The sequence below is a fragment of the Gopherus flavomarginatus genome, chromosome 7 (assembly GCF_025201925.1).
Source record: "Gopherus flavomarginatus isolate rGopFla2 chromosome 7, rGopFla2.mat.asm, whole genome shotgun sequence".
Classification (NCBI taxonomy): Eukaryota; Metazoa; Chordata; order Testudines; family Testudinidae; genus Gopherus; species Gopherus flavomarginatus.
The window spans coordinates 39144600-39172002 of NC_066623.1; the positions used below are offsets into that span (position 1 = coordinate 39144600).

Consider the following 27403-nt stretch of genomic DNA (forward strand, 5'->3'; position numbering starts at 1 on the left):
TTGAACCATTTATGTTTCTCTACAAAAAACCTTACCCATGCTCAAGTAAGTGCTCTGATGTCTGGGTACAAAATCTGCTTCAGATCCACTGGGACTTCATCTTCTCCTGACTGATCATGCTGGGGGCTCTGTCCTCAGCTACCACCACCACCACCACCTGGGACCCCCGATCGATTCAAGCTTCACAGAGTGGTGAGAATCCAGCTCTCTCTGTCTCTAGGTACAGCCCTCTGACGTGTGATCAGTTATAGTTTTCTAAACCTGACTTTTATAATCAAGTTTAAGTTAGATTTAATATTATAACTGTTTTGTTTATTTGGCTACCCTATGGTTATTACCTGGCAATAAATAACTGTCAAGCTGGTGGCTTCTCTCTTTCTTTATCTCTCTCTCTCTCTCTCTTTCCCCCTTGTGGGTGTTTTTTGGCTTCTTCATTTGCTCTGAAGCAACGCTCCTTGTACCTAAACTAAAAGATCCCTGCAGTGCCCAAAAATCCTGTGGACTTTGTTCATCAGGTGGGTTACTACCAGAACAATTGTAACGTGAAAGTGGGGATAGGGACGTGCTGAACCTGGGACATATGAGGGTGGCAGCTTGGAAGTGCTGCTCGACCCAGCCTACTGAGTCCAGGGACATAGAAGGGGTCAGCTTGGGAGTGCTGATTAACCAGGTCCTCTTTTGTGTGTGTCCATCTAATTCTGGGACTGGAAGAACCCAGCCCTGGGGAACCTAGGTCCTGCAGGCTAGCTCCATTGGAGGAACTTGCAGCAGGGCTCCGTATGAGAACACAAGTGATACCAGCTATACATTGATAGAAGTACAGAACTCCCCCTCTCCCCCCGAAGAGTAACCGTAATAAATGAGCATACCCCAAAGTAACAGGCAAAGCTGGTGGTACTTTCCTAGCCCAGCCCCCTCCCAGCCCTAATAAGGCAGGAAAGTGGGGTAACTGCATGCCCAGAGAGAGGAGGGCTCTTCTTGAAGATGAGGCCACGCAAGGCCAGGATCAGAGCCAAATTGCTGGCTTGCAGTCCAATGCTCAGACCAAGCTGTGTCCCAATACATCTCAGCGACTCCTGGCCCCAAGTACAGGCCAGAAGCGGCGGAGTTGCCACCCAAGCATTAAAGAAGGAGAAAGGTTGCGTGGCACAGTGCTCACACCAGGCCTGTTCAGCAGTGCCCAGCGCCGTGTGGAACTGGGCTAAGTGAGCTCTGCTCTAGGAACAGTTTTACCATCGCTCTGCACTAGAGTGACTGACAACATGAGGTGCAGGACACTGGCGAACAGGGCCCACCGTGCTACCCAGCTGGGTTCTGCACAGTGGCTCTACTGCCATCCACCTCTTTACCCAAATTGGGGCCTGGCTTCCACAACAGCGTGGCTGGGGGGAGGTTCTGCATTCTGCTCCAACAGCACCAGGCGAGAGTTCCCAGCACTCCCAGCAGGCGAGCCCTGGCAAGCTGCTGGCCAAGTGTGTGCAAGCAGGATGTCATAAACAGATAAGTAAGAGTTAATAGAACAAAGTACTTCACATCTCTTTTGCCTGTAAAGGGTTAAGAAGATCAGTGAGCCTGGCTGACACCTGACCAGAGGACCAATCAGGGCACAGGATACTTTCAAATCTTGAGGGAGGGAAGTTTTTGTGTGTGCTGTTAGTGTTTGGTTGTTGTTCTCTCTGGGTTCTGAGAGTGACCAGAAGTGCAATCAGGTTTCTCTCCAATCTCTCTGATACAGTCTCTTATATGTCCAGAATAGTAAGTACTAGGTAGTTAAAGTGAGTTAGGCTTATGTTTGTTTTCTTTATTTGCAAATGTGTATTTGGCTGGAAGGAGTTCAAATTTGTATTTTGCTGAAAGAATTTTAATTTGTACTTGTATACTTAGGCTGGGAGGGTATTCCCAGTGTCTATAGCTGAAAGACCCTGTAACATATTCCATCTTAAAGTTACAAAGATAATTTTTACTTTTTTTCTTTCTTTAATTAAAAGCTTTTCTTGTTTAAGAACCTGATTGTTTTTTTTATTCTGGTGAGACCCCAGGGGACGGGGTCTGGATTCACCAGGCAATTGGTGGGGAGAAAGGAGGGAAGAGGGAGAGAGAGGTTATTTTCTCTCTGTGTTAGAATTACTTTCTCTCTCAGGGAGAGACTGGGAGGGGAAGAGAGAAGGAGGGGGGAGGTGGATTTTCCTCTCTGTTTCAAGATTCAAGGAGTTTGAATCACAGTGATCTTCCAGGGTAACCCAGGGAGGGGAAGCCTGGGAGAGGCAATGGTGAGGGAAAGGGTTTACTTTCCTTGTGTTACGGTCCAGAAGGTCTGGGTCTTGGGGGTCCCCGGGCAAGGTTTTGGGGGGACCAGAGTGTACCAGGCACTGGAATTCCTGGTTGGTGGCAGCGCTACAAGTACTAAGCTGGTAATTGAGCTTAGAGGAATTCATGCTGGTACCCCATCTTTTGGACGCTAAGGTTCAGAGTGGGGAATTATACCATGACACAGGATCTGAATGATCCTGACAGCTAGGTGGGAGGGGGAAAGAGACCCTGGGTGTGTTTATGTAAATACATTTTGCTTCCACTTCGCTTAGATTTGGTAGTTATCAGCTGATGGGGCAGTGTTTTGCTCATTGTAATCAACTTGGCTGATGTTGGGTCACAAATTATGTTAGTACTGAATGTGAAGGTAGTGAAATATGGTTACCAACATTTGTAATTATTGTGGGAATACAGAAAAGAAGGACTGTGCTTAACCTGTCCCAAAGGAGGGAGTCACTTTCAGTGTAAAGAACCTTGATAAAACAATGGCTCAAATGTTTGAGTGCTGTAAAAGTTAAAGGATAGACTAGATTTTTCCAGTCAGGAAGCTGTATGTCTTCAACCAGAATCCTCTGTAAGATTGGTTCAATAGGTTTTTCCTCACTGTTGAAAGAATAAAGCTAAATGGACTGTACTCAGAGCTGATTTTGGTATGTTAAATGGCACACTGAGCGCTGAAACCAGTTGTGGTGAGACTGTTTCTGCCTAGACCTAAAATCACTCATGGCAGAACTATATTTCTGCACAGAGCCAAAATCATTAAGAGACTGCCCAGCAGGAACAGCAAGCAGGCTGGCAGTGGAGAGGTGTGATAAGTGAATAAGATGCCTCTTACCTCTCAACCAGGGAACTCTGGGTCTGCACTGACCAATGGCAGCAACTGTGAGTCGGGTAGAGAGAAAGGTCAGGCATGTGAAGGGAACTTTTGGGTTGCTGGACTTAAGACCCTGAGGGGGAAAGGAGCATTGCCAGCAGATCAAGGGAAGGGATTATTCCTCTCTGTTCAGCACTGGTGAGGCCATGTCTGGAGTACTGCATCCAGTTTTGGGCCCCCCACTGGAGAAAGGAAGTGGAAAAATTGGAGAGAGTCCAGCAGAAGGCAACAAAAATGAACAGGGGGCTGGGGCACATGACTTATGAGGATAGGCTGAGGGAACTGGGCTTTTTGTCTGCGGAAGAGAATAGTGAGGGGGGATTTGATATCAGTTTCCAACTACCTGAAGGGGGGTTCCAAAGAGGATGGATCTAGACTGTTCTCGGTGGTGGCAGATGACTAAACAAGGAACAATGGTCTCAAGTTGCAGCCGGGGAGGTCTAGGTTGGATATTAGGAAATGCTATTTCACTAGGAGGGTGGTGAAGCACTGGAATGGGTAACCAAGGGAGGTGGTAGAATCTCTATCCTTAGAGGTTTTTAAGGTCACGCTTTTCAAAGCCCTGGCTGGGATGATTTAGCTGAGGTTAGTCCTACTTTGAGTAGGGGATTGGACTAAATGACCTCCTGCGGTCTCTTCCAACTCTAATCTTCTATGATTCTATGACAAGGACACTGCCCAACCTACTTGGGGTGGGTCTTTTACTCATAGTTTATTTTTATGAACTCTCTTTGTGTTTTTTTCCCACATTAATGCCAAATTACTTCCCTCGTTTTAATAAAAGTTTCTTTTCTATGTCAGTCAGGATAAGCTCTACCCTGACATCTGGTGGAAAGAATTTCAGAGAGTGTATTTGCATAGGCACGCCTACCCTATCCCAGACTGCCGAGCTGTGGGACTGCTTGGTGACAAATGACTCACCCTCAGTTGGGTGGTACTTGCTAGACAAGGGACATGGGTTCCAAAACCCAGTGAATTGGGGGGGGGGGGGGAAGAAGAGAGAAACAGGTCTGTGCACCTGGCAGTGCAGTTTCCTTATGGAGCCAGAAGCACCCGTTCCACTCCCTCCTCTCTCCACTGTGGAATGTCAGAGTTGATTTTTTTATTCCCTCAAGAATCTAAATACAGGTTACTGAGCTGAAATCACTTTGGGCTAATGGTGCACTAGCACTGGGGCTCCCCCACTAAGAGTTGAAATCACTAAAGAGCTGAGAGCACTGAGTACTGTGCTAACTAGTGGGGGAGCCTGAAGCTATACTGTGGAACAGAGCAGCTGGTGGAGTGGAGCAGTTGTGGGGATGGCTGGAGCGGATCACGGGACAGCTGGTGGCAGCGGAGCGGCTGGCAGAGCGGAGTAGCTGTGGGACGGGTGGAGCAGCCCACAGAGAGAGCGGAGCTGAGCAGTTTGCAGAGAGAACTGGAGCAGCTCGTGGAGCAGAGCAGCTGGTGGAGCGGAGCAGTTTCTGAGGATGGCTGGAGGAGCAGCGTGGAGCGGCTGGTAAAGCGGAGCAGTTCGTGGAGAAGGCGGAAGCAGAACCCACGGAGAGGCAAGGCAGTTGGCCGCGGACCATGTAAGGTGCCCCTTTCTACCCAGGCTGGGGGGAGGGACCTCTACAGATAAACTCTCGAACTCTGGGGTGGCACTGACCAGAGACTTTTGGGTTGTTGGACTTTGGGGTGATTGGACTTAAAACCCTAAGGGGAAAAAGGACAGTGCCAAATGTACTTGGAGGTGGGTTTTTGTTTATGGTTTGTGTTATAACCCTGTTTGTGGTGTTTCTCCAATGGGATGCCGCATTGGTTTCTTCCTTTATTAAAAAGATTTTGCTACACTCAGACTCCGTGCTTGCCTCCTAGAGGTGCCCAGGGGGGTGTGGTATGTGAGTGTCCCAGGTCACTGGGTAGGGGCTCGAGCCGGTTATGCATTGTGTTACTGAAACGGAACCCCTGGATACTGACCCCGGCCCTTGTTGCTGCCAACTCAGAGGGGCAGAAGGGTTACATCTAAACTCAGACTTTGTGCTTGTGAGTGGAAAGGAAGTATTGCCTCTCAGAGGTGCCCAGGTGTGATATATAAATTTCCCAGGTTACTGATGTGAGGAAGTGGGGCTGTTCTTAATGTTTCCTCTGAATACTGTGGGTGCCTCAGTTCCAGGCCGACACTCTGTCTCCGTGGCAACTAATGGCCCAGGACCTTCTCCCCTGCAAGGGAATGTAAAGGTGTAGGAGAATAAAGAGATCAGGTGCCCTCCTGGGGGAAAGAGACAAAGGCCAGAAAGGAGGGGCTGGAGGGGGCTTTTCAGTTTGGAGCTGGCTGGGGATGGGAAGTGAGGGCAGACGGGGTTGTCTGCCTCGCTGGGCCCCAGAATGGACCCGGCTAAGGGGTCCCATTCGCTGTACTTACAAGCTCTATTTTAGACCGTGTTCCTGTCATCGAATAAACCTCTGTTTTACTGGCTGGCTAAGAGTCACGTCTGACTGCGAAGCAAAGTGGGGATGCGTGCAGGACCCCGCCTGGGCGGACTTGCTGTGAGAAGCGCATGGAGGGGCATATGCTGAATGCTCCAAGGAGAGACCCAGGAGGTGAAGCCATGTGAGCTTCTTGACCTGAAGACAGACTACTCCAAGAGAAAGGAGGCTCCCCAAAGTCCTGACTAGCTTTGTGGGGAGCAGTTCCAGAGCATCACCCAGGGACTCTGTGACAACTGGAGGGGGCTCAAACCGGTTCTGTGTTGGATTGATGGAAAAGAACCCCTAGATATTGAACCCAGCCCTGGCTGCTGCTGGCTCTACTTGGCAGAAGGATTACACATGCATAGATGCTGCCCTGTAATGCCTCTGGGATGGCAGGGTGTGTGAATGGACAGGACTTGGCCCAGCTTGACTCAGAGCCCAAACCAAGTCCCTGGTGCTGACAAAGTGAGCAAACAGCTCGGCCCTTGGGCCCAGGCGCATGCAGTGCACGTGCCTTGAGAGGCCATGAACAAGAAGCCCTCCAGCATTACGCACCCACATCTCAGAGCCAAGCACATACGACTCCCTGGCTCTGGCATGTTCCTCTAGGTGCCTGTTCCTGGGATATTCCTCATCCACAGTATTGTGGTGGGCACATATACAGCCCTCCCTAAGAATGTCTCCCTGGTCAGGTGAGAGGCTCTTGGGCCCCCTCCTGGGCTGTTCCTGGGATCAGGCCACATACACACTGGGAGCTGCACAGCTCCTGGCTACTAGCTGCACCATTCCAGTGCACCTGGGAGCAGTAGAGTCCTCGGTGCCCAAGAGAGCAGCCCGGCTCAGCTTCTTGGCACCCTGCTGGGGTGCTGCATGTCACTGGTGCGCAGGGCCCTATTTCAGCCTGAGCTCCCCTCTCCCCGAGCACGAGCCCAGACCCTGCCCTGCGCCACAAACACCCCCAGCTCAGGCCAATCCACCCTGCTGGCCTAGGAAGGCTCCCTGGGCATCTGGCTAAGGGGACCCCCTCCCAAAGCTGGGGGACATGGGGCTGTTCAAGGGCGAAATACACCATTCCCCTGCCCCACCTTCCCTCGGACTCACAGGGCAGAACCAGTTTCCCTCACCCCCCAGCCTGGTCACAGCCTGAAGGGGGAGGGGCAGGGGGCACTGCAGCAGGGAATACAGGGGCAGAAAGAAAATGAAAACTGCTATGCACCAGGGCTCAAGGGGGTGCCCCAGCTCCTGTTAAACAAACTGGGATTGGGACACCCCGCTCCCACCCCTAATCCTTCCCCTTTCCCCATTAACCTCACCCCATCCCTACCCCGGCCCTTCCACCTCCTCCTCAACTTCATCCCCTAATCCCAGCCCGCCCCCCAACCCAAGCCCTCCCCCCTCCTCATCAAATTCATCCCCATCCCTCACTCTTCCCCCTCTCCTTCAACTCGGACCCTAATCCCACCCCATCCTCTAACTCTTTCCTCTCCCCCATCAACCTCATCCCCTAAATCCACCCCATCCCTTAACCAGGGCCTAATTTATAATGAAAGAGGTGCTGGAGCTCAGGCCCTGCACAAATTAAGCACCAGCTGTGAGGCCAGAGAGTGGTGGCTGCTGACTGGGCGCCCAGCTCAGGACAGAATTAAGGATGGAACGGTATGGAGGTGTCAGAGCTATTAACTGCCAAGTCTAGATGTGCTGGGGATCAGACCCCGCACAAATTAAGCACTGCCCCTAACCCTGCCCCTCTCCCCTTCTAACCCTCCCTACCACCCCAGCCCCACCCCTCTCTGTCCTGCCAGCCCATCCTGACTGGGCCCTGGTAGCACACTGCCAGCTGTGCAGCTGGGCTGAGGTCCATGCAGACTTACCTTCTCGCTGTGGAAGTACATGAGGTTTTTCCCATCAAATCTGACGAAGCGTCTCTGGAAAACGTAATTCCTGGTGGGAGGGCAGAGGAGGGGAGGCTGCTGGGGTCAGACCCTGGCAGAGCCCTGGCCCCAGAGACACCCTCAGACCAGCTAGAGCCCACTGCAGAAACAAGGGGAGGGCACCCCTGCAGGAGGTGAGAGCAGGGCTCCATGGATCAGACTCCCCTACCCAGAAGTCCTGCTGCACCATCCCAGCAACCCGACTGGCCCAGATGATCTAGGCAGGCATGACATACATGGCAAGGCTCCCAGCAGTTGCAGGCCTAGTTGCAGCTGGCAGCCTCACCCAGCATGGCAGCACCCAGTGTATTCACATGCCAAGAGGCACCAGTGCCCGCCATGGAGCAAACCAGCCTCCCGAGGGCAGACAGGCACTCCAGGAGTGGAGTCTGGGAAGAGCCAGTGTGGGTCCCAAACCCATCTCCAACCAGAGCTGCACATGGCCTTATCCAGGCACAGGGTGGGGACCTGCTCATCACTCACCAAGGCCTCCCAACGGGCATTCTCAAAACCTCTCTGGTGCTGGGCACTTACCCCTGCGGGGAGAGCTTGTCCAGCCAGCCGCTGAGCATGGTGGGAGGACGCTCGGACAGCAAGGTGTAGCTGGCATACGGGGAGATGGTCAAGTCATCCAGGACCTCGTCTGGGTAGAGGTGAGACGGGAGGCTGAACTGGGAGCCCTCAGCCTGGGGAGCCTCCACCATGGCATAGTCCTTCGTGTCATTCTGGAGGATCCAGTCGATCCGCTGGGCCCGGCTCTCATGCTCCTCAGCTGTTCCCTCGCTGCTGCACTCGCTGCTGGTCCTGCGGGTGGAACACGGCCTGCTGCTTTCTGGATGAGGGGCAGCTGGGATCCAGCAGCCCCCAAGCAGCACAGACACGGCCTTAGACCTAGCCCTGCCCCACTCCTCCCCACAGAGCCAGTGCTCAGCCCCAGCCTACGCTCCACAGGGCACCAGCTGAGATGTTTACGTTGCACCTGCGGGGTCCGGGAGTGGAGATGTGATGTTGCGTGTCACTGCCACACAGAGTGCCCCACAGCCCCCAGCTGGCTCCCACAAACCTTAAACGACAAGGAGTCATGTGGGACCCCAGCATGGGTGCAGAGCACTCCCTAAACATATGCTCTGGAATTGCTCACAGAAAGAAGCATCCTTGGGCTGCCAGCGGGGTCTAACCCCCCTTTTTCCCCTCAAACCCTGGCACCGATCCCCCCCTTCTGCCATGCAAATCCCAGCACCAACCCACCCATGCCCCACAAACCCCGTCACCAAACCCCCACCCCCAGCTCCTCAAACTCCAGCACTCCCCCCCCCTCAAACCCTGGCACCGATCCCCTCTTGTGCCACGGAAACCCCAGCACCAACCCACCCATGCCCCACAAACCCCAGCACCGACCCCCCCTCCTGCAGCTCCTCAAACTCCAACACTCTCCACCCGCCCCTCAAACCCCGGCACCGACCCCTCCCCTTCCACCCCACAAACCCTGGCACTGACCTTCCCTCCACTCCTCAAACTCCAACATCACCCCCACTTCTGTCCCTCAAACCCTGGCATCACCCCCTCCCGTTCCACAAACCCCAACTGTGTGGGAGAGGGGACTGTAGCATGGCACACAGGATAACAACTAGGGCCGGGAGATGTTGCTACTCTGATCTTGTCTCTGTTTGTTTTCCTTTCTCTAGCTTTGGCACCCGCCCTTCCTCCATGGGGCACCCTCCTTTCTTGGCCTGTCATTTTTAATCCTCTTACTTCAGCTCTCTCCATTTCTTCTAGAAGGCCTGTAAATCCTCTGTAATGGAACACGAAACGCAGTCAACCCATATGTGGTACAGAAGAACATGACATGGTGTCAGGAGTAAACTAAAAACAGAAACCGAAGGAAAACAGCAACAAAGGTTGCAGACGAAAGGTTGCAGGGTCTCATCGACATGCCCCAGAGAACTTCAGCTTTCATAAACCTTCAGATTGGACAGACCAGGACAGGAGCAATATTTTGCAAGATTTCACATTGCTCCCAAACTGCACAAAGAAATTGGAGATATACAGGTATCTTCTTTAATTTATGCTATGGGAAGGCAAGCAGAATGAATCTTTCAATCCTCTGACTTTACTGAAGACAGTCACAAAGAAGAATATGAAAGGGTTCTGGCTATGTTTGATGCATACTTTAGACTGCAGAGAAAAACAACTTATGAAAGAGCATGTATTCACCAGAGAATTCAAGAACCAGGAGGAAATGTTGAATGTTTTATAAGAACTCTGAATTAATTGGCTGAAAACTGATTTTGGGAATGCAAAACATGAAAATATCAGAGAGAGGCTGGTCTTGGGTTAACAGATAAAAACCTTTCACAGCAGCTACAAGTGAAGAGAGATTTAACCCTAGCCACCGCTATATAGATAGCAAAACAGTCTGAAACGATGAAAAAGCAAAACCCAGAGAAACTTGAAAAACCTGTGTAAAGCTGAGCCAGTGAAGGATTAACAATCAGCAAGCTAGGGGACCTATAAGCAAATCCTTAAGGGCATATCAAAAGGGTCTTGCAATGGTAAACAGGGCATTCCTTGTAGATAGTTAGCAAAGCCACATTTAGTAGACTAGACTCTTTAATGTGTTTGCCTGTATTGTTAGTGAATCAAAGGGTAGATGCTAAGTGTATTTGTCTGTGTTTAGCTGTCTTTGTAGGGGAGGGACAGCTAGGGTGACCAGACAGCAAGTGTGAAAAATCGGGACGGGAGTGGGGGATAATAGAACCCTATTTAAGAAAAAGACCCCAAAATCGGGACTGTCCCTATAAAATCGGGACATTGGGTCACCCTAGGGCAGGGATCGGCAACCTTTCAGAAGTGGTGTGCCGAGTCTTCATTTATTCACTCTAATTTAAGGTTTTGCGTGCCAGTAATACATTTTAATGTTTTTAGAAAGTCTCTTTCTTTAAGTCTATAATATATAACCAAACTATTGTTGTATGTAAAGTAAATAAGGTTTTTAAAATGTTTAAGAAGCTTCATTTAAAATTAAATTAAAATGCAGAGCCCCCCGGACCAGTGGCCAGGATCTGGGCATGTGAGTGCCACTGAAAATCAGCTCGCGTGCTGCCTTTGGCACATGTGCCATAGGTTGCCTACTCCTGCCCTAGGGATAGCTCAGTGGTTTGTGCATTGGCCTGCTAAACCCAGGATTGTAAACTCAATCCTTAAGGGGGCCATTTACGGATCTGGGGCAAAAATCTGCCTGGGGATTGGTCCTGCTTTAAATTGGGGGCTGGACTAGATGACCTCCTGAGGTCCCTTCCAAGCCTGATAGTCAATGATATCTTGTTAGAAGTTTAACCATGTAACCAGATTAGCTTGTAGATGCTAATTCCTTTTCATGTCTTAATTGCCTTCTATTATGCACAAGGCTGGTTCAATTAATCATAAGATCAAAGATGTAAGATACTGTAGGAAACTAATATTATTATTTACATTGTCTTGAACTCACTGTGCTATAATGATATATTATCTAATTGCCTGATGTGAATGAATGCAACTAGTTTATCTGTGTCTGCAGAGGAAATAGAAGATTAGCTTCAAAGCAATGCTTCACAGACAATCTGCACTGCCTCTTCCTCAGGGGCAGGTCCTGCTTTGACAAGAGGCTTGCCAGCTTGCTAGAGGGCTTTAAAGGAACACCCCTGGCCTTATCCTGCCAACTCGTCTGCTTAAACTTTGAATAGGAAAATATAAGTCATAAGATGGAGATCCTCCAAATAATGATTTGGAATAACCTGGAAAATACTTGGAAAGATTTGAACAGACTCTACACCTGGACTTCCTATTGGACTATACCTCTTAAATTGATTCCAGAAAGACTTTTACAAATCAGCAGCCTCACCTCACCATCTCTGCTGTGAAATTGGCCTATGGACTTTAACCATTATAACTCTCCTCTTTCTTTCCCCTTTCTATTATTAAATAGAGTGTGAGTATGCGAGTGTGCGTGTGACCCCCCCACTTTTGAGATTAGCTATCAGTGTAATAACTATGCTGCTTTCTACCAAACTCTGGTGGGTCATTAGTCCTCCCAAACCTTACTAGCTGGCCCAATTTTGGGTAACATTACTGGATATGGTCTGGCACAACTCCTGATGGGAAGACAACTCAGATTCTTTTCCAAAGTTAGAACAGCAGTTCTATCTCTGAATGGCCAGATATGAAGAGAATAGCCAAATTGAATAAAAAGGCTAAAAGAGCTTAGGAGCACTATTACAACAGATGTTGCTCACTTAGCAAACTGCCAAGTCTAGAACCTGGTGACCATGCTCATGTCAAACTGGATGAAGAAAATGAATGGACAATTCCTGCTGTCGTGAAGGAAAAGAATTCAGCACCAGACCAAGACCAATAGTGGAGAATTCAGCAGAAACCATTGAAATCTACAATTTGTTTCTTCAAAAAGAACAATCAACAGAGCAAACTCTACAAATGACAAATGCAGAACAAGAAGGCATCTCAAGGATTCCAAACTGAGCATAGCTAGCCGTTGCAACTAATGGACAGCCAGCTGACCAAGCTGTTACATGTTTGGGTATTGTAATTAGAAAATCAGCACAATTCAGAGACACTTAACAGACAAATCCTTACTGAACTTCAAAGACAGCATAAATATTGTAAATGGTGCAATATAGAATTTAAAGGGGGAGATGTGATGGAATGCTAAACTGTCTTATACTGTTCAGCCTGTAGGTGGCAGTGTAAAAAATACCATATTTAAACTAACCTTCCTCAGATCTGGGAAAGTATTACAGTATCTTATGACGAACACACCTGGTGTGCACAAGTAAGCTCTGCAGCCAATCCAGATTTGGTAGAGAAGAACATGACACCCTCCATGAACCTCAAGTGAAGTGTGGGGGAGGTGCGGGGGGGGGCAGGAGGGGAGATCATCTGCTAAATCTGACCATTCTATCACCCAGCTTCATGTGACATCCTGTCCCAAAGCTCTCTAGAGTCTTATCAGTTAGACTGTAAGCTCTCCTGATGCCTTATTTGTCTTTAAAGCGCCTCATGCACGGTTGGTACTGCACAACTGTGGTAATCAGTTAATATACAGCACAGGAACACTGGACTAAGCAGAGGTTGTCTGGATGTAGCTGAGTAGGGCTGATTTGCTTGAGAAGTGTTGTAAATGTCTGTGGGTGCATTTGTGTGAGAAGGCAGGGCGTTTGCGTATGTGTGTCTGTGGGTCCATATGCATGCCTTTATATTGCATTTCTTTGGGTTTGTGAGAAGGTTTGAATTTTGCATTACTGTTCCTTAGCAGTATTAACTGGCTTCAATGAGTTTTTATGTCTAAATAATAAATTAAGGGAAAACCTAGGCTGAATGTCAAGAAGCTTTTCCCCAGACACACAAGCTCCATGAGGACGTGGGACTTTTATTACAAAGCACAGACGATGCCACACTAGGTAACCACAAAATGTCGAGCACTGTCTTGGTAACATAAAGCAGCCCAGGAGCTGGCAGCTCTGCCCCTAAAAGTTACCGCAGTTCAGAGGAATCACTGGGGCTACAGACTTTCATTAGTGGCTCCTGGGTCACCCTCACCCCTGAACCCTCGGGCAGGAGGAATGTCTTGGAGAGTCCCAACGCCCCTGCGATTCCAAGTTCCTGAGTGGCCCGCAGGGGCCATAGGCAACTGGACTTGAGTTACATCAGTCCGGAAGTGCTAACCTCATTCTGACCAAAGCGAGATACAGGCTGTGCAGAGTACAATGTACAGTCAACCTGTGGAACTCATTGCCAGGGGATGTTGTGAAGGCCAAAACTATAATAGGGTTAAAAAATAATTAGATACATTCATGGAGGACAGGTCCATCAATGGCTATTAGCCAAGATGGTCAGGGACACAACCTCATGCTCTGGGTATCCCTAAGCCAGGGGATGGATCACTAGCTGATTGCCTGTTCTGTTCATTCCCTCTGGGGTACCTGGCATTGGCCACTGTCAGAAGACAGGACACTGGGCTAGATGGACAATTGGTTTAACTCTGCATGGCCATTCTTATGTTCTTAGATGTGGTCCTGAGTTTCCTGGATAGCTGTGCATTGACTCTCTCAAAGGAAACTTCAGCCATCTGACAGAGCCCAGCTCCCTCATCCACGGCTCTTGGGAGCCATCCTACAATCTCACGTCCAGAGGAGTGAGTCTTCCTAGTCTTTTCTGAAGCATTTAAAGCATTTCTTAGCTGCAAAAATTCTATTCCAGCAAGCACATGAGCAAGGCGCCTCCAGGGGAAATGAAAATGCTAATCTGCTAGTGAGACCCTGGTGCCCATTGATCAGCTAAACCATGCTCATGCAGCAGTAACTCCCTAGGACTCAGGGATTCTCACTGTTACACACTGTGTGCACCTCGCACTAAACGAGGGCAGCAGATCTTCAGCTTAGATCCTTCCATTCCAAAGGCACAAGCCCTTAATTCTTGAGCTGTAGGAGAGCCTTCATTAGTTAATGGCTGGCTACAGGGAGCTGACGACATGCAGCCTTTGATGCCATCCAGTACCAGCTGGTCCATTACCACACACATACACCTCTACCTTGATATAACGCTGTCCTTGGGAACCAAAAAATCTTACCGCGTTATAGGTGAAACCGTGTTATATTGAACTTGCTTTGATTCACTGGAGTGAGCAGCCCTGTCTTCCCCCCCACCCCCGGAGCACTGCTTTACCGTGTTATATTCAAATTCATGTTATATCGAGTGGCGTTATATCGGGGTAGCAGTGTTTTTGTGGCTGTGTATGTAGTCATCTCCTCCATGTAAAGAACATAAGACAAGACCACTCTGATGACTGGAGGCCATGACAAATCATCTCAGCTTTGCTCTTCTTATTATTGTTTATGTCACCAAGGCTCTTTGATACCACATGTACCAAGCACATTCCTCTCTTTTTCTATTTTAAAGTATAATCACTCAGCTTCAAGGACATGGACAGAGTCAATACTAGGCACTAAGTCTCCCCATGCCACTCAGCATCAAGGAGTATCAAAATAACCCTGCTCCAAATACTGAGCCTATTCATGGTGGCTTCCCTCACAGCACTAGCACAGAGAGGAGAAATTCACCCCTGTGCAGAGACCAGCACAAAGAGGACGTAAATGAAATCGAAATGGGGCACAGATCTTAGGCTGGCCTGGGCCACAAACTGTGAAGCTGGAAATGGACATATACGAAGTTCTAGGTGTCTGGGTCTTGGGTCTCTCGCTGCTGAGATTTGGGCTAGGTCTACACTAGGGGGCGGGAGGGTGTCATCCTAAGATACACAACTTCAGCTACCGAACAGCATAGCTGAAGTCGGCATATCTTAGGTCGATTTACCTGGCCATGAGGATGGCGGTGAGTTGACCGCTGCCACTCCCCCATCGACTCCGCTTCTGCCTCTCGCCACGGTGGAGTTCCGGAGTCGATGGCAGAGCGATCGCATCTACACTAGATATATCGATCACTACCTGCAATGACTTGGCTTCAGCTCTGTTAGCAAGGCAGGACAACGAACTGGTGTTTGCTAGATGAATCAATGGGAAAAGACATTTTCTTTTGCCATACTAAGGGGATACCAGAAGTAATGGAAAGTCAATTTAAAAATAAGTATTGGATACTGTCCCTTTAAATTCTGCTCGGATTTACCTGGTGAGGGAGGGGACTAATTTAAGCTCCTGAGACTTTCTGATGGGCTGAGGGAAAGAGGTAGGTTTCTGAATGGAACGATGCAGTTGGCTAAGTAAATTCTACAGAAATCAGCTTTGCCTTGATCTCGTTAACAAACGAAGGTGTGATCCTCGACAGAAGAGCTGAGGGGAAATAAGAGCTGGTAGCAAGCAACAGTGATACCCATGAGGGGGAAAAATGAAAAAAATCTAATGTCTGTAAGAATCATTTTAATCTAATCTGGGTCCCAAAGACTGAAATGTTTTAATCATAATGGTACGGATTTTGTATGGTGTTACAGGGCAGCTATGGTTTCTGCTGAAAGAAAACTTTCTGTTATGAAGAACAATGAGGGAAAATAAGCATTAAACTTACCAAAAAAAAATAAAAATAAATAAAAAGCATTCCAGCATAGCTGATGCCCAAGGTTGCAGTGAGTATTAACTACAAGGTTGTTTGCAGAGTTAGTGTTATTCCTAAACTAATTAACAGATTTATGTGCTGTGATCAAGTGGGGATTTTTTATGTCTTGTTTGTGCCTCAGTTTCCCCTGTTACCAAATGAGTGGAAGGGGCCTGTTTGCTCTCAGGGCAGGCTGGCACATACATGTGTGGGTGTCTCCTACTGTCTGGGCTTTAGTCTCCATATGAAGGGAGCAGCTGAGAAGGCAGTGGCAAATCCAATCATGAGGACATTGGCACCTAGCAACCTGATGGGAGATTTCCATGCCTCTCCTTAGGGAATATGCACAACAATCCTCCAAGTTGGGATCAAAAGACTGGAGAGATGGGGAATAAGAGCAGGCTGCTGGAAGGAATCAGGGCTCTCAACTGGCATCTGAGGAAGGAGATCAGACAAAGGGACAGACCAAGCTTTAACCAAGGGGTTCCCTACAGCTTGGCTGGGCTCTGGGCAGACCAGAATAGACTCTGCTTTAACCTTCAGTTCTCTGTGCTACCCTAAGGCCTTTCTGTGCTGTGTGTCAGTTAATGAAAAAACCCGCCTGTGTCCACAGCACTGGGTGAGTGTCACTGCCAATGCTGGGTGAGGTGCACTGATCTCTGCAGAGGGGACTGGCCTCCACTGGGGTCATCTCAGTCGGACTCTCAGAGGTCCAGTCTGAGGAGGCAGTGAAGCCACGTGGCTGACCCTGGAGGAATAGTGAGACCCCCTGGGGGTCTGGTACACAAAGAGGTTCCTCCTAGACACTGTTGCACAGCTGGGGGTGTAGCCCCGACCCTGTGGATCTGTGACATGCCCATGCTGTGCTCAGGGAGAGAGTTATGTCATTTTGAGAAGATTAAATCCTCTGCATTTTATACATAAGAGCCTGACTCAGGACTTCAAGTGCAAATTTCAGCCCTACTCTGGGGTTGCGATTGATGCCTCTGCCTCTATATTCGGCCCTCGCCCCTTGCAGCTAGCGTCACCCTGGAACAGGCCATCTGCAAGCCAGCATGAAGCTGGGGAGGAGTGCGCTGAAGACAGCAACCCCTGGAGCATCTGGCCAGTCAGGGAACAGCTTCCCTGCAGAACCTCTGCGAGCATGTGGTGACGCTAACCTCTGTGCCATGCCTCACCAAGAGCGCTGATCTGCCCCCTACATGCCAGGGGCTGCTGGTCCATGGCATGGCATGACTGCCTCACCCCAGCTAAAGGTGAGAGAAGGCGCGCATCCAGCTGCAAGGGACATACAACAAGCACCAAGGTGCCAGCCTCACCCACCCTGGCATCCCCATCTGCTCCTTCACGGGCTTGCAGCCAGGTTCTCACCACATATGGAAGGAGCAGCTCTCTCAGTCAAACCATCTGAAGAAGTGGGTATTCACCCACGAAAGCTCATGCTCCAAAACGTCTGTTAGTCTATAAGGTGCCACAGGATTCTTTGCTGCTTTTACAGATCCAGACTAACACGGCTACCCCTCTGATACCAGACTGACCCTGGCTTTCCTTGCCCTCTATTGCCCCAGCAGCAGACACCTTTCCCCAAAGCCTGGAAACTATAATCCAACCTGCTTTTCCTGCTCCATGAGAGCAGAGAGACTCCATGGAGCAGGTTTGGGGCCAGGGGCTATGGTCAGAGGTGCTTACCTGAGCCTCTCTCTCTCCAGCTCTGGGAAGTGCTCTGGCACTGCTTCACAGCCTGGCACAGTGGGGGTCCCAGTGCTCTGCAAGGAGACCTTGGTGAGAGCTCTGCTCCATGGCTCTGTCTGCCTAGGCCACCCACCCCTCAACCTCAGGCCTCCTTGGACTGCCTTCCCCTGTACCAGCCAGTGCCCAGGAGCCAGGGCCTAGCACCACCTGCTCGCCTGGCTCTGCCAGGGCCTGCACTCCACCGAGCAGCCAAGGCCCGTGGTCCAGCACACATTGCTGCAAGGTGTGGCCAGAGGGAGCAGAAGCCGGGGCATGGCCTTGCTTCTATTTCATCAAGACTCAAGGCAGGAGCAGGGCCCAAACATCCCCGCCCTCCAGCCTGCACACCGGGCCCTCACCTTCTGCTCCCGGGCAGGGAGCCCACGTCCAAACAAGGCCTCACAGTAGGGACTGATGGGCTCCTCGGCAGGCTCTGTGGGCACAGACACAGCAGGAAAGGCAGTAAGCTACCAGCCAGCACTCTGCTGGAGCTGGGGGGTTGGCGGCCTAAAGGGGATATGGTGGGTAACTCTATCCCTTAGCACAAGGGCACTGCTGTGGGAGGCAGGAGGGTCTGGTGTGGGACGCAGGGCACGCCGTTCACCCCCAGGGACGTCCCTGATGCCAGCAGCTCCCATTGGAACAGGTGCCCCCACCCTAGCCAGGAGCACAGCCCAGCACTGAGGGGCAGTCCAGGCATGTGTCTGGGGACAAGCTCCTTGCTAGGCAGAGAACCCAGGAGTCACCCTCCAGAGGGGATAGCGGCCGCCATGGGAGCAGACACCACTGGGTGGGTTCCTGGGGCCTGGCAGCTTCCAAAGCCATAGAAAGACATAGATGCCCCAACCTCCCCTTGCTCTAGCAGTGCCCTCACTCCCATCCCTGTATGGGCACCAAACCCCCACTCTAGCAATGCCCCACCCCTAATCTAATATAGGCCTCAACTCCTCCCATTCTAGCCATGCCCTCCCATGGGCCCCAATGCCAACCCGCCCCTAGCAGTGCCCCAGCCCCCATATGAGTTCCAAACCCCTGCTCTAGCAATGCAGTCCCATTCCTGTATGGGCCCAGCCCCTCCCTACCCCATTCCCCTATTGCCCACCCCCACTCCAGCAATGCCCCACCCCGCCATCCCTGTATGGGCCTCAATCCCCTCCTACTCTACTAACCCCCCCCCAAGGACCCACCCCCCTGCTCTATTCAAGCCCCTGCACCACTCGCATCCCTGAAAAGAAGCGACACAGGGGCCTTCATGGGGACAGGCTGTGCACATAGAGCGCTGCAGTCCCCAGCTCTCACCTGGACAGCTGGCAAGTCTCTGTGGGATGGGGGGCAGGTCCAGGCTGGGCCATCTGGGAGAGCTAGGATAGCAGAGGAAACATGTCAGAGCCTCAGGCAGCAGGGTCACCACCTGGCATCCTCCTGAGCGGGGCCTGCGCTCAGGGCAACCCTGCCCGGGGTGCGCTGCCCAGACAGTGGGCAGCAAGCAGCATGGGGCAGAGGAAGGCCCAGTACTAGGCTAGGGGGAGGGAGCTGCTGAGCCTGGTGCAGAGTCCCAGTCAGTGTCTACAGGGAAATCTCCCAGGGTGTGGGGAGGGCTCCGACCGCACGGCCAGGCAAGGCTCTTGGAAGAAGGGCTGACACTTGCACCCACTGTCTTCCCTCAACCTTTGATTGCACAGGCCAGGCTGGTGGGGGAGGGGCTACCTGCCATGGGAGCAGGGCTGCTCCCCTCTCCAGTGTCACCACTGGGGAGCCTGTGACTGGAGGGGGTGCTCCCCTCCCCAGTGCTGCCATGGGGGAACCTGTGACTGGGGGAGGGGGAGCTGCTCCCCTCCCCAGTGCCACCACTGGGGAGCCTGTGACAAGGGTGAGGGTTTGAAGGCTTCTTACCCCCGGATTTCCCATCAATCCTGGAGTGCAACGAGGAGTGTCTGGAGGACAGGGCCTCGGCCTGTCCAGACAGCCCCCCTCCCGCCCCCAGCTTTACTTTCCTAGGTCTCCAGTAGGTTCAGGCCGTTACTGCTGTCCACGTCCCAGGCCTGGCACTGACACTTCAGATTCCCTCCCCAGCCGGGTCTGCCCTGGCCACTTGGCTATTGGCTACCAGCTCTAAATCATCAGCCAGGCCTTCTAAAGCAGCAGCCTGGTGCTGCCTGCCCCACCCTGCCCAGCCCAGCACTGCCCACTCTCCATGGCACAGTGAGGCATGGGCAGACTCCCTGCAGATGAGCCCTGGGCTTCCCCTCAGCCCCAGGCAGGGTATCTGCTGCCAGGGGTGCTGCTGGCTCCCCCACCTGTCACCACTCAGCTCTGTGGGACCTGCTTCTGCCAGGTCAGTGCCAGAGCCTAGGGCAGGAACCAGCAAGCAGAATGAACCAGGGAGCGGCCCACCCCTGGCTGGATGGCGTGTGCATGCTGCGTCAGGACAGTAGGCAAAGGCATCCCCCAACTAGGTAGCTAGACAATAGTCATGTGGCCATGGCAGCATGGGCGAGCCACCAGAGTATGCACCTAGGGTCCTGGGCGGGACTGGACCCAGGCAGCTGGCCCACTATTCCACTGCAGCTACACTGCTATTCCCAGGGAGCAAGCTTCATCTCAGTTATGGCGAGAAGCAGAGCCTGTGTCCCCAAGTGAGTGAGGAGGGGACTGGGCAGGGAGCAAGGACTGAGGGAGATGACTAGAGCCTTACCAAATTCATGGTCCATTTTGGTAAAATTCACAATCATAGGATTTAAAAAATGGTTAATTTCATAATTTCAGCTATTTAAATCTGAACTATCACAGTGCTGTAATTGTAGGGCTCTTGGCCCAAAAAGGAGTTGTGGGGGTTGGCAAGGTTATTGTAGAAGGGGGGGTACTGCTACTGTCACTTCTGCACTATGCCTGGCAACAGCACAACCTTCAGAGTTGTGCAGCTGGAGAGCAGTGGTTGATAGTAGGGAGCCCAGCTCTGAAGGCAGAGCCACTGCCAGCAGCAGAATATTGTAGAATATCAGGGTTAGAAGGGACCTCAGGATGTTATCTAATCCAACCCCCTGCTCAAGGCAGAATAAATCCCTGGACAGTTTTTTTTTAAACCCCAGTTCCCTAAACGGCCCCCTCAAGGATTGAGCTCACAACCCTGGGTTTAGCAGGCCAATGCTCAAACCACTGAGCTATCCCTCCCCCCGAAGGGTGTGGTATGGTATTGTCACCTTTACTTCTGTGAGCTCTCAGTAAGCAGCCACCACTCTCCAGCCAACCAGCTCTGAAGGCAGCAGTGCAGAAGTAAGGGTGGCAATACTGCAACCCCCATAAAATAACCTTGCGACCCCCCTGCAACTCCCTTTTGGATCAGGACCCTCAGTTTGAGAAAAGCTGGTCGCCCCCGTGAAAACTGTATAGTATAGGGTAAAAGCACACACAAGACCAAATTTCATGGGCTGTGATGCGTTTTTCATGGCTGTGAATTTGGTAGGGCCCTAGAGATGACCCATCCCGCCACAGCCCCTGCGCTGTAACCTGGCCACGGGGCCCTGAGCCTTCCCCAGCCCCCTGTGCTGTGACCCAGCCACTGGGCCCTGATCCCTTCCCAGACAGGCCCCTTGCACTGTGACCTGACCATGGGACCCTGAGCCCTCCCCAGCCTGGCTCAGCCCCCTGCGCTGTGACCCAGCCACAGGGCCCTGAGCCCTCCCCAGCCTGGCTCAGCCCACTGTGCTGTGACCCAGTCAGGGCCCTGAGCCCACCCCAGGAGGGTCCCTGTGCTGTGACCTGCAGGCACAGTTCCATCTTTTAAACTGTAGTAACTGTATCCTGAAACAACAGCAATGCTGCCCACTAGCCACAGGCACCTCCACTGCTCCTGAGCCAGCCCCAAAGTGACCTCAGCAGGTCCCCTTCTGCCTAGAGGACCGCAAGGCCCAGCAAATCCCTACCTCAGGGCGTAACCCATGCTCAGGGTGCAGCACTGGCCTGTGCCCCCAGCCTTGAGAGATCCTGGCCTGTCCCATCCATGCTGTGCGCCTTGCTGCAGGGCTCTCCTCATTTCTGACCTCAGCACAGAGGAGTGCTGTGAAAGGGGCTTTGTTACGGTCCATGCATGCCCTCCCCACCCCCTCCAGAGGCCTGAAATGGGGTCTGGGCTTGTCATTTAGGCCAGATGGCTGCACTGCTGGACCTCATAGGAGACCTAAGCAATGTCTCCAGGAGACATGAGGGGCACAGCAGGGGTTTGGCCTGCCCTGCCCTGCCTGAGCTCTGCCCTTCCTCCTGCTCCCAGGCAGGAGGCAGACTGTGGTGCTAGGAGCTGGCTCACACTTACTCAGGCTTCTCTGCTGGTGTGGCCCCTTGCTGTGTGGCTGAATCCAGTGACCGTGGGGTAGGTCGGTTCCTTGCAGTCTCCTTATCCCCTGAACACCCAGCTGGTTGTGAAGGGGGCTCAAGTCCCTCATAAATGATATTGGAAACCATCTCCATCCCGCCCCATGCAGAGGCTGACTGGGAGGGGGCGCTCGGGGCTGGTGAGGGCTCTCTCTGCGCACTGGCAGCAGGGCTGGTTGGAGCAGACAGTGGGAAGCTGCACGGAGAGCGGCTCACCCCTGGGCTCGCCGGGCTGCAATCAGCTGGCTGGATCCCATGGCTGAGGCATGGAGAGACGCCGAGGATGGAAGGAGAGGATCTTTCACACCCAGCCTGGATCTTCATATCATCCAAACCCACTTCAGCCAACCCAGCTCGGGACGCTGGCGTAGGCTCCAGAGCACTCTCCTTCCCCGCAGGCTGGAGTGCCTGGGGACCCACTGAGCCTCTCTCTCCTGAGCCGGCCTGCTGCTCCAGGGTGAACTCCGAGCGCCCAAGATCCATGGAGCTTTCCCCTGGCACAAACCCCTCGTGTACAATGAAAGCAGCAGAAGGCCCCTCACAGCCAGGTTTGCGTGTTGGCACTGATGTCCGTGCCAGCGGCGTGGGCACCAGGCCCTGCTCTGGCCTTGTTGCTGGGCTAGGGCGTTGGAAGAACGTCCTGGGCTTGGGTACCGGCTTGGCAATGGGTGGAGCAGGCTCCATCTCCAGAGGTGGGTTTTGGCTGGGGCTAGCTGAACACTGGTGGTTCCCAAGCCCCTCAATGGCTGCTACTGGATCTCCACTAGCAGTACTTGTCCCATTGTTCTTCTTGCCTGCTTGGCACACTTTGGGCACATCCAGGGGCTCTGTACATGTGCCAGGCTTGGCACAGGCATCTCCTGCCATGGGCCTGCCTTTGTCTTGCACCAACAGCTGCATCTGCTGCACCAGATTCAGGATCCTTTTGCGGTGCCCTGTGGCAGTGATGCCGATCCGCTTCAGGTCCTCGTTGCCTAGGGAGACTGCATCTCTGGCCACTTGGTACCCATGCCGCTTAAAGGTTTCCTGGTATCTCTCCAGATGGATAGTGGCCAGCCAATCAGCGATGTCAGAGTCGGCGTCGCACAGGGAGAACATAGCCTGTGGACTCCCACCAGGGGACTGTCAGGCCATCATCTGAAGAAAGAGAAAGGAGGTTGCAGTGTCATTGAGGAGACAGGAAGAGATGGCAGTGCCGCAGAATAGCCAGCAGCCCCAGTGCTTGGGAAAGCCTGTAGGATCCATGCCCACTCCAGCGCTTTGCTAGGACACCCCTCTGAGCTCTGACTGCTCTGCTCCCAGCTCTGTTAGATCCTGCCACTGGCAGTCAGTGGGTTCATGCACTGCCAGAGGGTGTGAGCGCTCTGAGCAAGGGCCAGAGCATCAATTGCCCAAACTCTGCCCCAAGCCTTCAAACCTTGACCCCCCTTTCATCTGAGAGGTCATGACCCCAACCTGTGAAGGTCTCACACACACACAGGCCTCTGGCTCCCGAGACAGAGCTGACTCGATCAGACACGGATTGTCCCTGGCCAGACAAAAGCAAGCCCTGTCCATGGGCATCACTGACTCCATGCCTGCCAGCCCCTCTTCAGGTAAGTTGGGCAGAGGAGCCAGCACATAGCTCTGTCTGGGATTTGTGCTTTGTTGGCAGGGAGGACATTTGGCCATTTGCTGTGTCCAGAATCTCAGCCCGTCCCTGGTGGAGGGGTGCTGGGGAACACAGATACCTATAGTGCAGGTGGCCCTCTCCCTAGGGAAGGTTCTCTGATGCTGGCCAGCTCGAGCAGGGTTCTGCTCTGCTACGGGAAGAAGAGCATCAGAATCTCCAGGACTGTAGGGAGGGCATGAGAGAGGTCAGCATGACTCACAGACAAGTCCAGAGAGGCAGCATCTGGGACACAGCCCCCAGCCACATGCATTCCAGGACAGACAGGCTCCCAGCTGTGCTCCCCACACTGCCTGGGGAGATTGCCCACGCAGCTTGGAGGGGCAGCCCCTGTCCCTTCGAATAAAGCCTCTCTCAGATACCTTGGGACTCTGCAAGGCAGGGGCTGTCTCTCCCTGTGTGTCTGTGCAGCACCCAGCATGACAGGGCCTTGATCCTGCTTGAGGCTTCCGTAACGCAAACCATAATAACACCAGCTCTCATCTGCTCCCAGCTCAGGGCTGCCAGCAAAGCTGCCTCTATCCCAAGTCCCAGGACAGAACTCAGGAGCCCTGTCTGCAGCACGATGCGGCTGCTGTGAGGTCATTTTCCCATGAATCACACTGCTCTGCACCAAGCCAGCTGCGCTGACTCCACGGCCACCAGCAGGGTTTCCAGTTCCTCCATTTCCCCCTATTGTTCAGGGCAGACTTCCTTCCTTCCTGCCACTCACATTCTCCCACGCAGCCCCTTCCCGCCTCCCTGCAGGAGCCCTGTCGGCCCTGCACAGGGAATGTGCGGCACTGGGAATGGGTAGGTGTGCATCTGTGCACAAGTGTGTGCTGGTGTGTCTGCTGCATGTGATGTGTGAGGCTGTGAGAGTCTGTTGGTGTCTGAAGCAACGTGTAGCCATGCACGCGTGCCTTTGTGGCACTGTTTCAGTGTGGGTGCTGTTGTGCAGATGTATTTGTGCATGTGCAGATGTGGTGAGAACAGAGGATACATTAATTTGTCCAGAACCAATTAGCTAAAAAGCCTGGTATGCCAATTAACCTGGAGAGCTCTCCCCCTCATAGCAGGAAGCACAGCTGTTTACGTGTAGGACCTACACTAAATACCATGAATGTTTTTAATGCTATTCAGTTAGGGAAAGGTGCCCAGGCTAGAGCAGGCCTCTACATCAGTGGGAACATTTGCCAGAACCGAGGCTGTGTTGGCATTCAACCGTCTGGACCTTCTCTGGCAGGTCCATTTCTATAGTATGGAAAGGGAAACCTAGTCTGCTGAGATGGGGCAATAGCAAAGCTGGGTCCCAAGCCTGCCTGTGGCTGTGGTTTTATAAATCGCACTTTCTTACCAAAACAGGCCCTCTCTCCTCTGTCAGCACAGGAGGGCCCCAAACAACTAGGCAGAGACTGTGCATGGCAACAGTGAACCAGCCAAGCAGCCATGGAGGCCAGGAAAAAAACATTTACCTGTAGGAAGCCCCCTCCCCGCCATACCAGGTGCCAGAGAGTATTGGCTGGCAGGTTGGGGGCTTTCTCAGCCCCCCAGTACCGGGGGCATTGGCTGGTGGGGACTGATTCTCAGCCCCCTGGTACCAGGCACCAGGGTGTATTGGCTGGTGTGGGGGGGGATTCTCAGCCCCCCAGTACAAGGTGCCAGGGGGCACTGGCTAGCCGGGGGGTGGGATTCTCAGCCCCCTGGTACGAGGTGCCAGGGGGCATTGGCTGGTGGTGGGGATTCTCAGGCACCAGGCGGCATTGGCTGGCAGGGGGGATTCTCAGCCCCCTGTACCAGGCAGCAGCGGGCTTTGACTGGCGGGAGGGGGTTCTCAGGCCCCCCGGTACCAGGCGCTAGGAGGCATTGATTGGTAGGAGGGGGTTCTCAGGCCCTGCCAGTACCAGGCAACAGAGGGCACTGGCTGGCAGGGGAGTGGGGGTTTCTCAGCTCCCCACAACCAGGGGGTATTGGCTGGCATGGGGATTTCTCAGCTCCCTAGTACGAGATGCCAGGAGGCATTAACTGTTGAGGGAGAGGGGTTTCGCAACTCCCCAGTACCAGGCCCAGGATGCATAGACTGGGGGGGGGGATTTCTCACCCCCGGACCAGGTGCCAAGGGGCATTGACTGGCGGGTTCTCAGATCCCTGGTACCAGGCGCCAGGGGGCATTGGCTGCGGGACGGACGGGAGCGTGGAAGCTGACTGCCCCTGCCAACTGTCCAACAGAAAGAGAATGTTTCCTGCAGACCAGGAGAACAGAACCCCCCGCCCCTGGCCCGGCTGCCGGAGCCCACAGACGCCCAGACGGGGAGCGAACCGCGCCAGTCACCGCTCCCGGCCGTTAACTCTGGAGCCGAGCGATGTCGAGTCCGAGGATGGCCGCCCCCTTCGCGCTGTCACAGCCGAGCCCCAAGGAGGAGCCGGCCCGGCCCGGCCCAACCCCGCCGACCCCTCCGCGCCGCCAGTCCTGCCTGGCAGAGCCGCTGCCGCGGGCGGTGCCCTGCGCCCCCTCCAGTCCCCGGAGCCCCTCACCTCTCGCCCTGCAGCGCCGTCCGCTGAACCGAGCGCAGCCGCCAGTCCGGGCCGCCCCTCGGGCACAGGGCTCTGCGATGCTCGCCGGGCTCAGAGGAACTGCGGCTGGGGCTCGACAGCAGGACCGGACCCAGCGCCCTCCCCCGGCCGTCCGGCCCCTCCCCTCGCAGGCACTTCCTCGCCATCCACCGGCCGCTGTACTCTTGTCCCCGCCCCGCACTGCCCCTGCCCCGTCCCACGGCACTGCCCCCTGCCCGCCCCCCCGCATTGCCCCTGCCCCCCCTTCTGGACACTACCCCTGCCCTCCCCTGCATTGTCCCTCCTCCTCCCTCTCCGGGCACTGCCCTGTCCCCCCTCCCTGACCACTACCCCGTGCCCTCTCCTGCATTACTCCTACCCCCTCCCTCCCTGGGCACTGCCCCCCCACATTGCCCCTGACCTTCCCTCCCCGCAGCACTGTCTACTCCCTCCCTGGCACTGCCCCCTGCCTCTGTCCTTCCTCTCCCATTCACCAGTTCCTGCCCTTGCCCCTGCCCCCACCCTTCCCACATTGTCCCTGCCCTCCCACTCCCCTCCCCTCCTGAGCACTGCTCCTTTCCTGCCTTCCTCTGGCACTGCGCCTGCCCCCTCCCTCCCTGCACTTCCATTCCATTCTCTTTGCTGCCCTATCCCCTGCCCTTCCTCTCTCATCCACCAGCCCATCTCCACCTCTGCCCTCCTCGCATTGCCCCTGCCTCCTCCTTTCCTGGGCACTGCCCCCTGCCACTGCACTTTGACACCACGCCCCTAGGCACTGCCCCTACTCTTCCCCTCCCATCCATCATCCCCTGCCATTGTTCCAGCCCCCACCCCCCCTGCCCAGGTACTGTCCCTGCCCCTGCATTTCCTCTCATATCCACCGGCCTCTGCCCCTTCATCTGTCACTGCCCTGTCCCCGCATTGGATCTGCCGATCTGCCCCTGCCTCCCACTCTGTCCATGGCCTGCCCCTTTGCCCTGGCCCTTCTCTCTCCTTCTCAGCCTGTTTCTGGCAGTCGATCTCTGAAGCCTTCAGTATAAGCTGCTGTGGGGTGAGGATACCGGGCTCAGCAGGACCGTGGTCTGGTGCGTGAGGGGAGGGGAGAGTTACTGGGCTAGAAGGGCCATCGATCTGAGCTGGTGGGGCACGGGAGTCTGAGGTCTGCTGGAGGGGGTCCCGGGAACCCCAGGCAGCAGGAGGGAGCCAGAGCCGATGCAGTGCTGGGAGGGCCAGTTGCAGATGGAAGTGGAACCATTGTTTACGCTGAAGCCCTAAACTCATCAGTGGGTCCCTCCCAGGCTGTAGCTTGGGAAGGCCTGGCTTTGAGTCTTGCTCTCCTGACAGGCGTGACTCACTCTCCCATCCGGCCAGCCCAGGGAGCCCAGGTGGCAGGTTTCCCCACAGAGAGAGGCCACAGGGACAGCTCCAGCTCATGCC

General features: G+C 53.6%; 1 protein-coding gene across 1 annotated transcript in view; it reads right to left on the reverse strand.

The window, feature by feature from the left end:
* ARAP3 (ArfGAP with RhoGAP domain, ankyrin repeat and PH domain 3) overlaps positions 1-26036 on the reverse strand; it is a 55446-nt gene extending 29410 nt beyond the window's left edge. Inside the window, exons 1-7 of the mRNA XM_050963450.1 lie at positions 25949-26036; positions 21707-22902; positions 18697-18758; positions 17757-17830; positions 17356-17432; positions 8104-8373; positions 7510-7579 (exon numbers count right to left, since the gene is read on the reverse strand). Of these exons, the coding sequence (XP_050819407.1) occupies positions 7510-7579; positions 8104-8373; positions 17356-17432; positions 17757-17830; positions 18697-18758; positions 21707-22863 (1710 nt within the window). The 5' untranslated portion in view covers positions 22864-22902; positions 25949-26036. The remainder of the gene's footprint in view (positions 1-7509; positions 7580-8103; positions 8374-17355; positions 17433-17756; positions 17831-18696; positions 18759-21706; positions 22903-25948) is intronic.
* Between the last annotated feature and the right edge of the window lie 1367 nt (positions 26037-27403).